This window comes from Hevea brasiliensis, chromosome 9 (genome assembly GCF_030052815.1).
Source record: "Hevea brasiliensis isolate MT/VB/25A 57/8 chromosome 9, ASM3005281v1, whole genome shotgun sequence".
Lineage (NCBI taxonomy): Eukaryota > Viridiplantae > Streptophyta > Magnoliopsida > Malpighiales > Euphorbiaceae > Hevea > Hevea brasiliensis.
This window is the reverse complement of record NC_079501.1, coordinates 8,002,216-8,015,861: the sequence shown is the minus strand read 5'-3', so window position 1 is coordinate 8,015,861 and position 13,646 is coordinate 8,002,216. Positions and strand designations below refer to the sequence as shown.

Below are 13,646 nucleotides of genomic sequence, written 5' to 3'. Positions count from 1 at the left end.
ATATTAATTTTAATTGTAATTTCGATATTATTTGTTTAAGCATGCCCATGCATCACTTATAAATATATATCTATGTAGTTAAAAATTATGCATGATTTATGTTGCATTTTAAATTGATGAAGTGCTATGGATGTTGTTTGTGGTAATTTGGAGCAGTGTGTGTGCGTTGGCGTATGTGTGGTATGGTATTGGATATGGATAGGACGGGTAGACACGGCTTGAGAGACACTCGCTGGGACCCCGCACTTGGTTTATTAAGCGAAAGTCCGGCTTGAGAGATACTATGTATTGCTTGACAGTGTTGGGTGTGTGAGTGCTCCAAATTGCTTTTTTGCTGTTATGATATGAATTGTATGAAAATTATGAGGATGTTGCATATCACTCCACATGGTGCATTAGCTTTAGATAGCTATAGAAATTATGATTAAAATTGGTATTTTACTCTCTGAGTCGAACGCTCACTCTTGTTCATCTATTTTTCCACGCTACAGGAGGATTATTTGTTGTGGCTAACCTGCTCTTCTTCGTCACAGGTCCATTAATAGTATTTAATAAATTTTGTATAATTAAGTTAAATTTTAAACTCCGTATGTATAAGAGTGCTTATTTTTATTTTGGACCTGTATTATAAAAGTTAATTGGACCTGTAAAACTATTAACTTTATGCATGATGGGATTGGATGAGGGAGCTGAGTTATTACATTTTGATTATGTGGAGGGTGAGCTGAGCTTCCCAATTTATTATATATTGTGTTTACAGGTCGGACGAGTCAAAAACTCCCCGTTGAATGGTCCATTTTATGGTCGGACTCTGTCCGGTTGAATTCTTGAAATTGGTCCTAAATGGGCCTTAGATTTGGGTTGAGGAATAGTTAGGCTTACTACGGGCCTCAGGGGCTTTTGGCTGGCCCAGGTCCTAGTGTCGGTCTGGCCCATAGGTTGGGTCGTGACAAGAGTGGTATCAGAGCTTAGGCTCCAGATTCATGGAAAGTACATGTCTAAAGCTTTAAGAAGAGTCCAATTAGGAGTTCACATGCGGAGTATAGGATTTTATTTCGTTTCCTTCTGTAAATCCTTGTTTCTAGATTCTGCGTTATTCCTCGGTTAGTATAAGAGTGCTTTAGTTTAGCACCTCGATTTTGTGAAGTACATGGTGACGTGAAATAGATTTAGCAGATGTATTGAGGTCTACCATGAAAACACGTACTCTAATAAATACTATATTTTTTCAGTATAGGTTTAAGTGGTGTGCCCATTTCTTGCAAGGCACGAGTACATAAAGGTGAGTCTTGAAAGTACAGTTGCCCTAGATAAGGAAGAGGATACCACTGCTAGCAATCATCAGTGGATGACCTAGTCAGAATAAGTTTATGATAATAGTAGATTCGAGAGAGATAATAAATTAGGAGACCTAGTCTATCAGAACGTATCATAGTAACTATGCAATATTCTCGATGTCTGCTCTGTAAGCTGCAGATTACAGTACCGATATGAGATTATTGTGTAGAGCTGCATGCATCCTCGTGGTGCTCCATAATGAGAGTGTTTGCGGATGGCCTCTGTTTTGGTACAATTATGCCAGAACAGAGTTTTATATCTGCAGAGGTGTTGAGAACTTCTAGTTAGAGATCTAGAGCTAGAATATCGAAAGGTCACAGTTTAGTGGTAACTAGAGTCGGTAACTCGGTTACCCTAGTATGAGCTCGAGTTACATCAAGAGTTACCATCAGACCAGAGGTTACAGATTAGTTGCAAAATAAAGGTGACATCTATAGAGTGAGACCATCTGATATTCAGTATGGAATTTTGGATGGTTTTTACAGTACGACAGATGTTTTGCTTAGAGCTTAGTGAGAATAGTATGCCTTGTGTGTATCAGCAAAGTGTAAAGTACAACCCTACTACCTAGGGAAGGTCAGAACTATGAATTGATGATTTACAGAGCTATGATATGATAAGAGAGTCATTAATTTGACATGGTTTTGGCAATGTGTTAAATGTAGTACCTTTGTTGCAGTAAGCTAGGGTATAGTCCTATCTTTTCAGAAGGGATCGAAGGTTATTACTGATAATGATGACTTATGGAGTAGTGTCCCAGATGGGATTGTAGCGTGAGATAGAGAGTTGTTAGCTCAGGTGTTCTAGAGAGGGTACAAGTTCCATGTAGGAATTATAAGATGTAAGATCAAAATGTATGTAAGCCTTTAAATTGAATGACGGGTTTGGATACCTAGTATTTTAAGTTTCAGCTAATTAAATGGATATGACAAATTAGAGTTGCTACAGATCCCCTTCCTAAGGTAGTGGGAGGTAATATGTAGTCCAAAAGGGTAAGAATATAGTTCACATGGGAGAAGTATGACTACTATTCCCTAAGTTAATCCTTAACTTCTTAATGCTTAAGACTAAAGTATACTCTAAATAAAGTAAAAGAAAAAGAAAAAAAGTTAGCATCGATAAATCATAGAATATATATAAATGGAATGCGGTTCAAATGCAGTAGAAGAGAGAGCCTGAATGCCAGTAGAAGTCTAGCTAGGGTAGTTAGAGGATCAATTCTGAGTAACATTGAGGTATAGATGACGTGGTAGGGATAGTGGAAAGGTATAAGTTTCTGATATGCCAATCAGGTTCAAAAAGAAAATAGAGCTAAATGATAGAAGAGTGAAAGTTCGAATTTGGGTCAGATTAAAAGAGTTGGCTAAAGAATAAACTGGAAAAACAGATTAGGATAAGATTATGAAGAATAGAGCCAAAACACCGAAGAGGTGAATGTGGTTCTAGGAAGGGTAAACGAGATAAACAAAAAAAAAAGGATAGAGAGCATAAAAAAAGGATGGCATTAGGAAGAACATTGTTAAATTATGAAACACAGAAGTACAGGACTTAGAGCAGGTCATAATTGATATAGTGTTAGGAGCCTGAGCCTAGAGCTTAGAGTTACAGGATCTGGATTATACCCTATATGTTTTCTACCCCCACGGTAGGATAATGGGGCAATGACATAATAACCCTTTTGGTTGTTGACAGTATAATGGAAATTAGGTGAGGTGTGTGACCAAAGTAGGTAGTAACTGTTGAGCGTGCTGTGATAACTTGAATTGTATTGTCAGACAAAGAAACAAGATCAGTAGAAGTAAGTTGAATAAAAGTCAACATAAGGGATATAAATATGCAAGACGAGGGATAATGTCAGAGAGGCTTGATATTAAAATTTAGAGTGGTGAGACCTAGAGTCAAAAATTAGAGTTAGACATATATTTTCAGTGTGATCGATAGAATAATTATGTAAAAAAAAAGAGTAATAATAAATAAATAAATAATAGTATGATAATATATAGCAGAACGCTAATAATGGTTAGAATAGGACAATATAGGTATAGGTGTAATTATAAGATATTGAGAAGTACATGGATTAGAGGAGTGATTATTGATAAGATTGGAGTAAATCTGAAAGAATATGCGAGTGCTTTTATCTTCTATAATATAACTAAGTATAAGGAGCATTGGACAAATAATTATAAGTATGGAAGATAAATGTAGAGTAAAAAGGAAATAGTAAATTCGAAAATGATATGTCAGGCAGGACAAAAGTATAACAAATGGTAGATACGACTGATATCTTGTAATAACGCACAATAATTATAAAGAAATGATGAAACTAAAAAGGGAGACTAAGGGGTATGAGCTAAATCTTGTTTATCAAACAATGGTATACCATAAATGGTGGGAGAACATTTCTTCTTCTTTTCAAATTGGCTCATGTTTCGATTATAGGAGATTATGTTAAGAAGAGAGGTCGTGATAAAGTGACCTAATTAATTGAAAATTTGATGGGCGTTAGTACATATCCAATCTTTTGAGGCGAAAATGACGATAATAGTGTACCTAATGTTAAATATGAAAGAATGATCAGAGAGGTGACAGGAGTTAAATCGAGCTAGTTACTAGGGCTTACAACCCTTTTGAACTATAAGCTGGAGGAAGTGCTATTTGCTAATGAGTTACAGCAAATGAAATTGTTGCTAATGGGAAAAGTTGAGGCTGAAGTTTGGAAAACAATGGGTAGTATATGTGATTATATTAAGGAGAATGAACACATGAAGTGTCTTGTTCAGAATTAAGGCATGGCACATATTTCCCACAGCCGTGTTAGTTCAGATGAGACTTATAATTTATAGGGCTCCTATCCATCCAAGATGAGCAATTTTCTACTAAAGCTGGTAGGGAATGATAATTTTCTGATAGGTAAGTTGGGAAAGGGGATACAAAAAGAATTTTATATGGTTAATTACAAGTGTTACGTAATGTGAAGAATGTGCTGGTAGGAATCAATCGTAAAGTTAGAATTCTCGAAGTAATGGAACTAGTAATCAAGATAAGAGTAAGAAATAATAAAAAAAAAAATTTAAAGTTGATGATGGGATGGACATCCTTTAAGAAAAAGGTGTAAGGGTGAGATAGGATTAGGATTAAAGAATAAGTACAGCATGTTGAAAAGATATCAACGATAACAGAAATAGGAAAAGAAAGTGGATAAGATCCAACGGACAGGAAGAAAGCTCGGTAGAGCTATTTATAATGATGAGGATAAGAAGGAATAGGTATGCTAGGAATACACTAAGAGATGCTTGAACAAGTTATTATGAGATGATAGACTAAAAGAGTAGTAGAGCCTTGATCTAAATGCCAATGTGACAGAAGTAGGCCACATACTAAGAAACTTTAGGAAGAAGTCTAGATATTTCCATTCTAGAGAAGGAATGGGAAACGATAAAGTTGCATTAACTGGGTTGTCAGGGAATACAAATACATTTGTCCTATAAGAGAAGAGACCTAGTTCACTTTCCAATATTAATAAGTGGTGTAGGGTACGCTTGACACTTGGATGGAGCTCTACATAACTAGTTACATAAGATGGACAGGAGCTAGTCTAAGGACCTTAGTAATGACACAAAAGAGATTGAAAATTTGAAGTATCGTGGGAGTGAGAAGATTTATAGGTATTGACCATTGAAGTCATAGGACAAGTAAAGGTTTCGAACGAGATGTATATGATAGGTGCTACAGGAAAGCATTTCATAGGATACTATAGGGTAAGGAACATAAGTCATGTTTTTGGAGAACAGAGATTATTGAAACAAAGGAATGAGGACTGAAGTCATCAAGAGACACATTAGGGCATGATAAAAGTGAGGTAAGTGCCAAAGTTGATTAAAGTTATCAGATATCAAGTCGAGAGTAGTGGAGTTATAATGAGTACTAGAGATGACAAAAAAAAAAAAAGAGGGGTAAACGAGTAGTCAGATGTAATGGTTTAAACTCAGAAGGAGGATGGTAGCTGGCATATTACGACAGGGGCAGATAGAGATAAAAATTTTTAACCATCAATGCAGATCCAAAGCGAAAAGATGTAAAATTTACAATGGGTGACCGTGTTCTTGAAGGTTTCTCCTATGAAAAGAGTTATAAGATTTGGAAAGAAAAGGCAAATTGGCACTTCGTTATATAGGACCTTTTAAGATCATGGACAGAGTGGGAGCAGTTGCTTATCAGTTAGAGTTACCACCAAACCTTTCTCATGTCCACCCACTATTCCACATTTTCATGCTTAGAAAGTATGTTCCCGATCCTTCTCATGTGCTGCGACCAGACACAGTGGAGTTAAATAAGAATTTGATATTTGAGGAGCAACTAGTAGCCATAGTAGACTATCAGATGAGACAACTTTGGTCAAGGCAAATCCCTATGGTTAGTCCTGTGGATAATTTAATTTATAGAGGAATGCACTTGGAGGTTAGAGTGGGATATGCGTAGCAAGTACTCATAAGTTTAATATGCAACTATGTGTCATTGTTCTGCCTTGTGTAAAATTTGAGGATAAATTTTCTATAAGGGGGGAAGAATGTAAAATCCATAATTTTCAAATAATTATTATATATATATATATTTTTTATTCTAACCCTGGTATTAAGGACTTCACGTATGTACTTTCATTTTGTAGAAATTTGATCGTCGCCCGGGTCTGCAATTTCGGGCTGAGCAGATAAGCTGCTGAAACCATTTTAGAACCGGGTCAAGATTATAGGCTACCCCACCGTTTTCAGACGTTCTGGACGCGTTCCAATTGTCAGATTTGGCATAGGTAAACTCGAACTCTACATTACTCAATTTTTGCCTTGTACTGGGTTAGAATAAAATTTATAAAATATTCGTGGATGATAAGAAAATTACGATTCCTATTGCAATAGCCTTATAATATTGTTAAGGATCGTGGGGCAGGTTTATAGAATTTTTAAAGTTAGTTTGAATAGTTTTTGAAAAATATTAGTTTTGAAATCTTATAATTGAGTTGTCTAATGTTGTGATTATTGCTTGGTTTGAAGATAATGATGATGAGATATGGGTTGAGTTTAGAAGTGTTATTTGAACCATTTTGCAGGTTGGGTAGGTCATAGGTATAAGGAATATTCTACCGGATTTTCAGCACAACTTAGAGTGTTTTTGGTATTTTCTAAACTTATAATTGAGTCAAATTTATTAAATAATTGTAATGAAATTGTCAAGTGAGCCGGGACAGCCTTCCTCTTCCCCCCAGCCCCCGCAGTGACCTCGGTTCAAGTTTGTGAGTAAAATATTAATTTTAATTGTAATTTCGATATTATTATATGTTTAAGCATGCCCATGCATCACTTATAAATATATATCTATGTTGTTTAAATATTAGGCATGATTTATGTTGCATTTTAAATTGATGAAGTGCTATGGATGTTGTTTGTGGTAATTTGGAGTAGTGTGTGTGCGTTGGCGTGTGTGTGGTGTAGTATTAAATATAGACAGGACGGATAGACACGGCTTGAGAGACACTCGTTGGGACCCGGTCCTTTATGGATAAGTCAGGGTAGACACGGCTTGAGAGACACTCGCTGGGACCCTGCACTTGGTTTATTAAGCGAAAGTCCGGCTTGAGAGACACTTGCTGGCAGAGGTTGGATTGAGAGGGCCGTATAGCGAATCAACTCCCATATATGTCTTACTTGACAGTGTTGGGTGTGTGAGTGCTCCAAATTGCCTTTTTGCTGTTATGATATGAATTGTATGAAAATTATGAGGATGTTGCATATCACTCTACAGGGTGCATTAGCTTTAGATAGCTATAGAGATTATGATTAAAATTAGTATTTTACTCTCTAAGTCGAACGCTCACTCCTGTTCATCTATTTTTCCAGGCTACAGGAGTATTATTTGTTGTAGCTAACCTACTCTTCTTCTTCGCAGGTCCATTAATAGTATTTAATGTATTTTGTACAATTGAGTTAAATTTTAGACTCCGCATGTGTTAGAAGCACTTATTTTTATTTTGGGCCTGTATTATAAAAGTTATGTTGGACCTGTAAAATTATTAACTGTATGCATGATGGGATTGGATGAGAGAGCTGAGCTCCCATTTGAGTTATGATATTTTGATTATGTGGAGGGTGAGCTGAGCTTCCCAATTTTTTACATACTGTGTTTATAGGTCGGGCGAGTAAAAAACTGAATGGTCCATTTTATGACAGGACTTTGTCCGGTTGAATTCTTAAAATTGGGCCCAAATAGATCTTAGAGTTGGGTTGAGGAATAGTTAGGCTTATTACGGGCCTCGAGGGCTTTAAGCTGGCCTAGGTCCTAGTGCCAATCCGGCCCATAGGTTGGGTCGTGATATTATGTATTTTTTTAATTAATTTATCATTTTATATATTAATTTTATATCAAATAAGAGAGATACTATATAATTACTTTATTAAAATGTGTTTCCAAATTAAACATATAGTCCCTATTAGCCTAGGGAAAATTATTATTAACCTTTATATTTTAATAAAATTAATTATTTAATTTTTATATTTTCAAAATATACTATTTATTCTATATATTTTACTTTTTATTAAATTATTTAGTATTTTTATTAAATTTTTATCAAAATTTTAATGACAATCAAACTATTATTTAGTTATTCAATTTTAATAAAATAAATTAATTAATTCATATATTTTAAAAAATTCATTAGTTAATTCTTCTAATATAATTTCATTAACATTTTAGTCTCCCTTATTATTTTTTAATACCTAAATTATCCTGATACTCTCTCTTTATTTTTCTATTCTCATATTTATTTCCTTCTGTCCTTGCACTCTTCTTCTTTATTCTATATTTATTTTTCATACATATTTTCATAGAAATTGATATAAGTTATATACATACAAAAGTTAATCAATTACTCTAAGTTTTTAAGTAATTAACACGATAATTTAAAAACATTATTTTTCAAAAAAATACAAAAATGATGAGCAAAAAATTAAATGAAAACAATTTAAGAAAATATAAATTCAGATTTAATATAACACAATAAAATTGTTATTTTTATTTAGAAATATATATTAAAAATATAAAAATTAATTAATTAATTAATTTTATTAAAATAAAGAAACTATATATATATATATATATATAAAGGCTCATTAATTTATTTCACTATAATAAAGAGATTGTATAACACTTTGATACGCATTAATTAACACAAAATTTGATAAAAAAAATTAAATAATTTTTAAGATAATAAAATATAGATATTAAAAATTAAATAATTAATTTTATTAAAATATAAAAAAAAAAACAGGGAGTCGGAGAAAATGAGATGAACAGAATTTCAACTGTTTAGGTCCATTATTTTTTAAGGGAAGGTCCACTATTTTTCAATAATTGTCATCTTCTTTTCTTTTACTTTTTCTTGCTTAAATTAAGCGTTAATTTAATAAAATAATAGCAATAATATTAAAAATATAAGTGCACAACACGCGCATTTAAATAGTGCACATTTAAAACTCACTTCTTGTCACATTGCCTTGCTGTATGGCTTCGCGTCCGTGCAATTCCCTATTTCTGTTTTTTCTATACCATACCGAGACCACGTGCCTGCATAAAAGAATAAGAATTAATAGTGTACAGAAATATATATATATATATATACAGTAAAAAGAAAAGAAAGAAAGATCGATATTTATGGTGTCACTGTAACATTGTCCGAACACCCCTCCAGAAGATGCCACGCAGAACTGGAGATATTTTGAGTCAAATTCATAGGGGGAGGACACGTGTTCTCAAGCGCTCGCAATTTCAATTCCGGACGTTATTTTGCGATTCTGAATTGTCGCATTTCAGCAATTACATATCACCACGCGTCCTTTCACTAATCGAATGCGAACACGTGTTTGTCTGTTATTGAGTAATGAACACGCGTCTTATAGCTTAGCTGCTGACGCCGGTTATCATATAAGGAACCGCGTTAAGAGCATTACATACCGGGAGCTCAGGCATTGTACCGATGAGCGCGAGCAAGAGACTGAGAACTAACCCGCCGAATCAGGGGGCTGATGCAGGTGAATCGGGGATACTCAACCAGCGTATACTCCTGCTTGTCTTCGAGTCCATAAAATGGGACCTTCACGCTCTCTGTGCCACGGCCTCCGTGAACCATAAGCTCCGTGCCATAGCCAAACGGTTGCTATGGCGGGAGTTGTGTGTGTATCGCGCACCGCGCATGTTAGCAGCATTGACAGATGGTGTGCCCAATGCTCTCTTCGGAGACAGTTGGAGGGCGCTTGCAAAGCTCATGTTCTACTGTTGCGGTTGCGAGTCAACTCGAAACTTTAAACTGAGCCAACCCTCTCCAGGTCATTTCGTCAAAAGTTCTCGGTTTTCTAAAACTTCGGGTCGGAGTTTTCTAAGCAAGAAATGTCGGGACGATTTGCTGTTCGTGAGCGACCCGTGTGAGCATCCAACGGGAGATAATGAAGATGATTTGGGTATTTACAGAGGGGTATTTCGGGGATTTATGAAATCAAGAACGAGGGAATGCTTGATCAGACGGCAGGTAGAGCTAGAGAAAAGATTGCGGTGCCCTTATTGTGGGTTTCGCGTATGGAATATGACTTCAGCTCGGCTGGTGCCGAAGAGCGCGGCTAGGCGGCTTGGATCAAGCGAGGGCGGGTTAGAGTATTTTGTGTGTTTAAATGGGCACTTGTACGGTACATGTTGGCTTGTGCCGCTGTCTTCCGACGAAGATAATGGTGCAGCTGCAGATGACGACAAGGACGACGACGAAGATTCTAGTGATGATGATCTGGACGACGACGGAAGGCAGTTGGAGCTCGATGGGTGAAGAGGTTGCAGGGCAATGACCCACGAATTGCCCATAGCTTTGGCCCATATTGCTTTTGTAGTAGTAAAGATTATGCTGACATGGATTTTTTTGGCGCTCTCTCTTTTCTGTAGCGGGATATTTCTCTTTTTCTAATTTCTTTTGTATTTTTTACTTATGGCCCACGCATGTGAAAGTGAAGTTCTTTTCGTTGGCAATGTAGATATGCACTTTGTTTTTTCTTAATGTGATTTTTATAATCAATATTAATTTTTTTTTTTTGTACTGCAGAAAGATAAAATACAAAAACGAAACAAATTAGCCACAGGGAATTTCGTTCAACAATCATCCACACGAGCATTAGCGTCTTGTAGAACTTTGTCACTTCTCCGTTCTGCGCAAATGGAAGACCAACCTCTAACTCTAAACCTGAAAAAACCGATTATTGAATATTATTAATTTGTGGAATATTATTGTTGTTGAATAATATTAAAAATTAATTTAATATATTTTAAATGTAAATAATAATAAAAATTTATATTTTTTTTAAAAATAATTGTTTAATATTAAATTTAGTGTATATTTGGGAATGAAGAAAAGTAAGAGGGAAAAGAAAATGTGAGTGAAAAATAAATTTATTTTTTATTTTTTTGTGTGAATTGAGTAGAAAATAAAGGAAGGAGTAAAAGATTAAAGAGAAAATAAATATATTTTATCTTTTTTTCTTTTCTCTTTAAAATAAAGAGAAAATAGAAAAAAAATATTTAAAAATATAAAAATATTTTTATATTTAATAATTTATTTTAATTTAAAAATAAAATTATAATTTTATTATTCTTAAAATAATTTTTTTTTAATATTTTTCTCTCTTAATTCAAATAAAGAAAAAAAAAATATTTCCATTCTTTATTTTTTTATATGTGACATTGGCAGTTTGCTACCAACTGGCATTTGAAAGGCAGGGACAAGAGGAAAAAGAAAAACAATTGTGGAGGGTGGGAGCAAATGCAAGCCACTGCGAGTTATGGCGCCACTGATCCATTTGTCAGCAATCCACTACTACAGTACATACCACCCTACACCTTAAGTAGTGTGCCAAGTTTCGAAATAAAATAATTCACTCACTTTTTTCCCGTAAAATACTAAATCTGTTTTCCATTATTAAATTTGATTGAATTAAAAATATATTAATCGTTAGAAATTTATGAAATTGAATGATATTAAATAAAAATTTATAAAAAATTTAGAGATTATTAGAAAATTAAAATTTTTTTTACAATAGTCTTGTGATATTGCTAAGGACAACAGAATAAAATTTTGAAATTTTTAGAGCTCGTTTGAATAATTTTTATAAAAAGATTAATTTCAATAGTTAAAATATAATTTTTAATATTGTGAGTATTGACTGTTTTGGAGGGTACAGGAGAGGCCATATGACGTTAATAAAATGTGATTGTGGAACTTGAGATTTATAAGTGTTGTTTAAATCTTTTTACGGGGTGGGTAGGTCTAGGAATAGGGAAAACTCTATAGAATTTTTGACATCAATTAGAATATATTTACCTCTTTAATTTTATTTTTATTTGAATTAGCACTAATAAATTTACAATAAAATTATGTAGGTGATCAAGGTCGACCATCTTCTTTCACCCAACTTCTACAGTCATTTCTGGTGAACTGTGAGTAAAATATTAATTTTAATTATAATTTCAATATTATTATATGTTCAGGCATGCCTATGCATCATTTATAAATATGTATCTATGTAATTAAATATTATGTACATTTTATATTACATTTGTAATTGATGAAGTGCTATTGATGTTGTCATGGTAATTTGGAGTAGTATGCGTGTATTGGCGTGTTTGTGGTGTGTGGTATTGGATATGGATAGGACGGGTAGACGCGGTTTAAGAGACACTCGCTGGGACTCGGTCTTTTTATGAATAAGTCGGGGTAGGCACGGCTCAAGATGATCTCGCTGACCCCCGCATTTGGTTTATCAAGTGAAAGTCCGACTTGAGAGACATTCGCTGGCAGAGATTGGATTAAGAGAGTTGTAGAGGGGATCAACTCTCATATATGTACTGTTTGAACAATATTGGGTGTGTGAGTGCTCCAAATTGTTTTTTTACTGTTATTATGTGATTTGTATAAAAATTTTGATGGTATTGCATTTCACTATTTATGATGCATTAGCTTTAGATAACTATAGAAATTGTACTTAAAACTGGTATTTTGCTCTCTGAGTCGAATGTTCACTCCTATTCATCATATTTTTACAGGTTACAGGAGGAGACCTTTTTCAGAATAACCTGCTTATTTCCTCAGAGGTTATCAATAATTACTTAATTATCTTATTATTCTATAAATTTGTAATTTATAACTCCACACATACTAGCAGTAGCATCAATCTTGTTAGATACTGTATGAATTTAAGTTTTTATATTAATAAATTAATTTTTTTTAATTTTTAAATGGTTTATAAATGATGTAACAGGATTAAGTTGAACTCTCATAATTTTAGTTTCTGATAATTATTGGGTTAAGTTGACTCGAATTTAAATTATAATAGTTTAATTTAAATTCTTTTATATACATGTTGGGCCTAAATTGTGGGCCTGATCATGAGTTTGAGAACAATAAGACTCATTACGGGTCTCAGAGGCTTTATGTCGATCAAAGTCCTGGTGCCAGTCCGACCCATAAGTTGGGTCGTGACATTTTTTAACAATTTTATTTAAATTCTTTTTAATTTTTATTTTTAACCCCTCCAAAAATGAATTTCTAGGAGTCCGCCATATAAAATCCTCATCATGTATATATGTTGATTTTTAATTTATAGCATATTTAATTATTAATTGTCATGACACATTCATGCAATAAAAAATGGAAATTCTCTTTTTAATTAATTCCATCAAAAGGAATTAATTTGGTTTTAGTACTCTTTCATATTCTTATACTACCACCCAATAACTATTAGGCGATCATATTCTGTCACAATAAGATTAGGAATCACATTCTATAGGTTGCTATAAACATATCAATTGTACCAATAACATTGTCATATCTATAACAAAAAAAAAAAATCCTACATATACATATACAATACATGTTTTAGTATATTATTAAAAAAATTAATATTAATAATCTCATAATAAAGAAGAAAAATAAAATAAATAAAATTATTATGTATACCCAATATTCACCTTCTAAAAAGAATAAAATAGTTTGAAATATTTCTTTTATATACACAAGGAAGATTATAAAATATATAAGAAGTATTAAAATATAGTGCTATAGTGCTATCAACGGAAACAAAAATCAATTTATTATTCTAAAAGGCTTCTATAAGAGAGATGGTATAAACATTTTCTTTATTTTATAATTTTTCTAAATAGATAATAACAAAAGAATCAAATATCTGTCAACTTGTGGTTCGTCTATATTGTATACCGTTACAAATCCT

At 33.4% G+C, this 13,646-nt stretch overlaps 1 protein-coding gene across 1 annotated transcript; it reads left to right on the top strand.

The window, feature by feature from the left end:
* Nucleotides 1-9,315: 9,315 nt before the first annotated feature.
* LOC110658751 (EID1-like F-box protein 3) lies at nucleotides 9,316-10,447 on the top strand. Its single transcript, XM_021816482.2, has one exon. The coding sequence runs from the start codon at nucleotides 9,362-9,364 to the stop codon at nucleotides 10,196-10,198; it is 837 nt and encodes a 278-aa protein (XP_021672174.2). The 5' UTR covers nucleotides 9,316-9,361; the 3' UTR covers nucleotides 10,199-10,447.
* Nucleotides 10,448-13,646: the final 3,199 nt, after the last annotated feature.

Bases quoted from the DNA above. Each gene is read 5' to 3' on its own strand.
- LOC110658751 (XM_021816482.2), top strand. From the start codon at position 9,362: ATGAGCGCGAGCAAGAGACTGAGAACTAACCCGCCGAATCAGGGGGCT.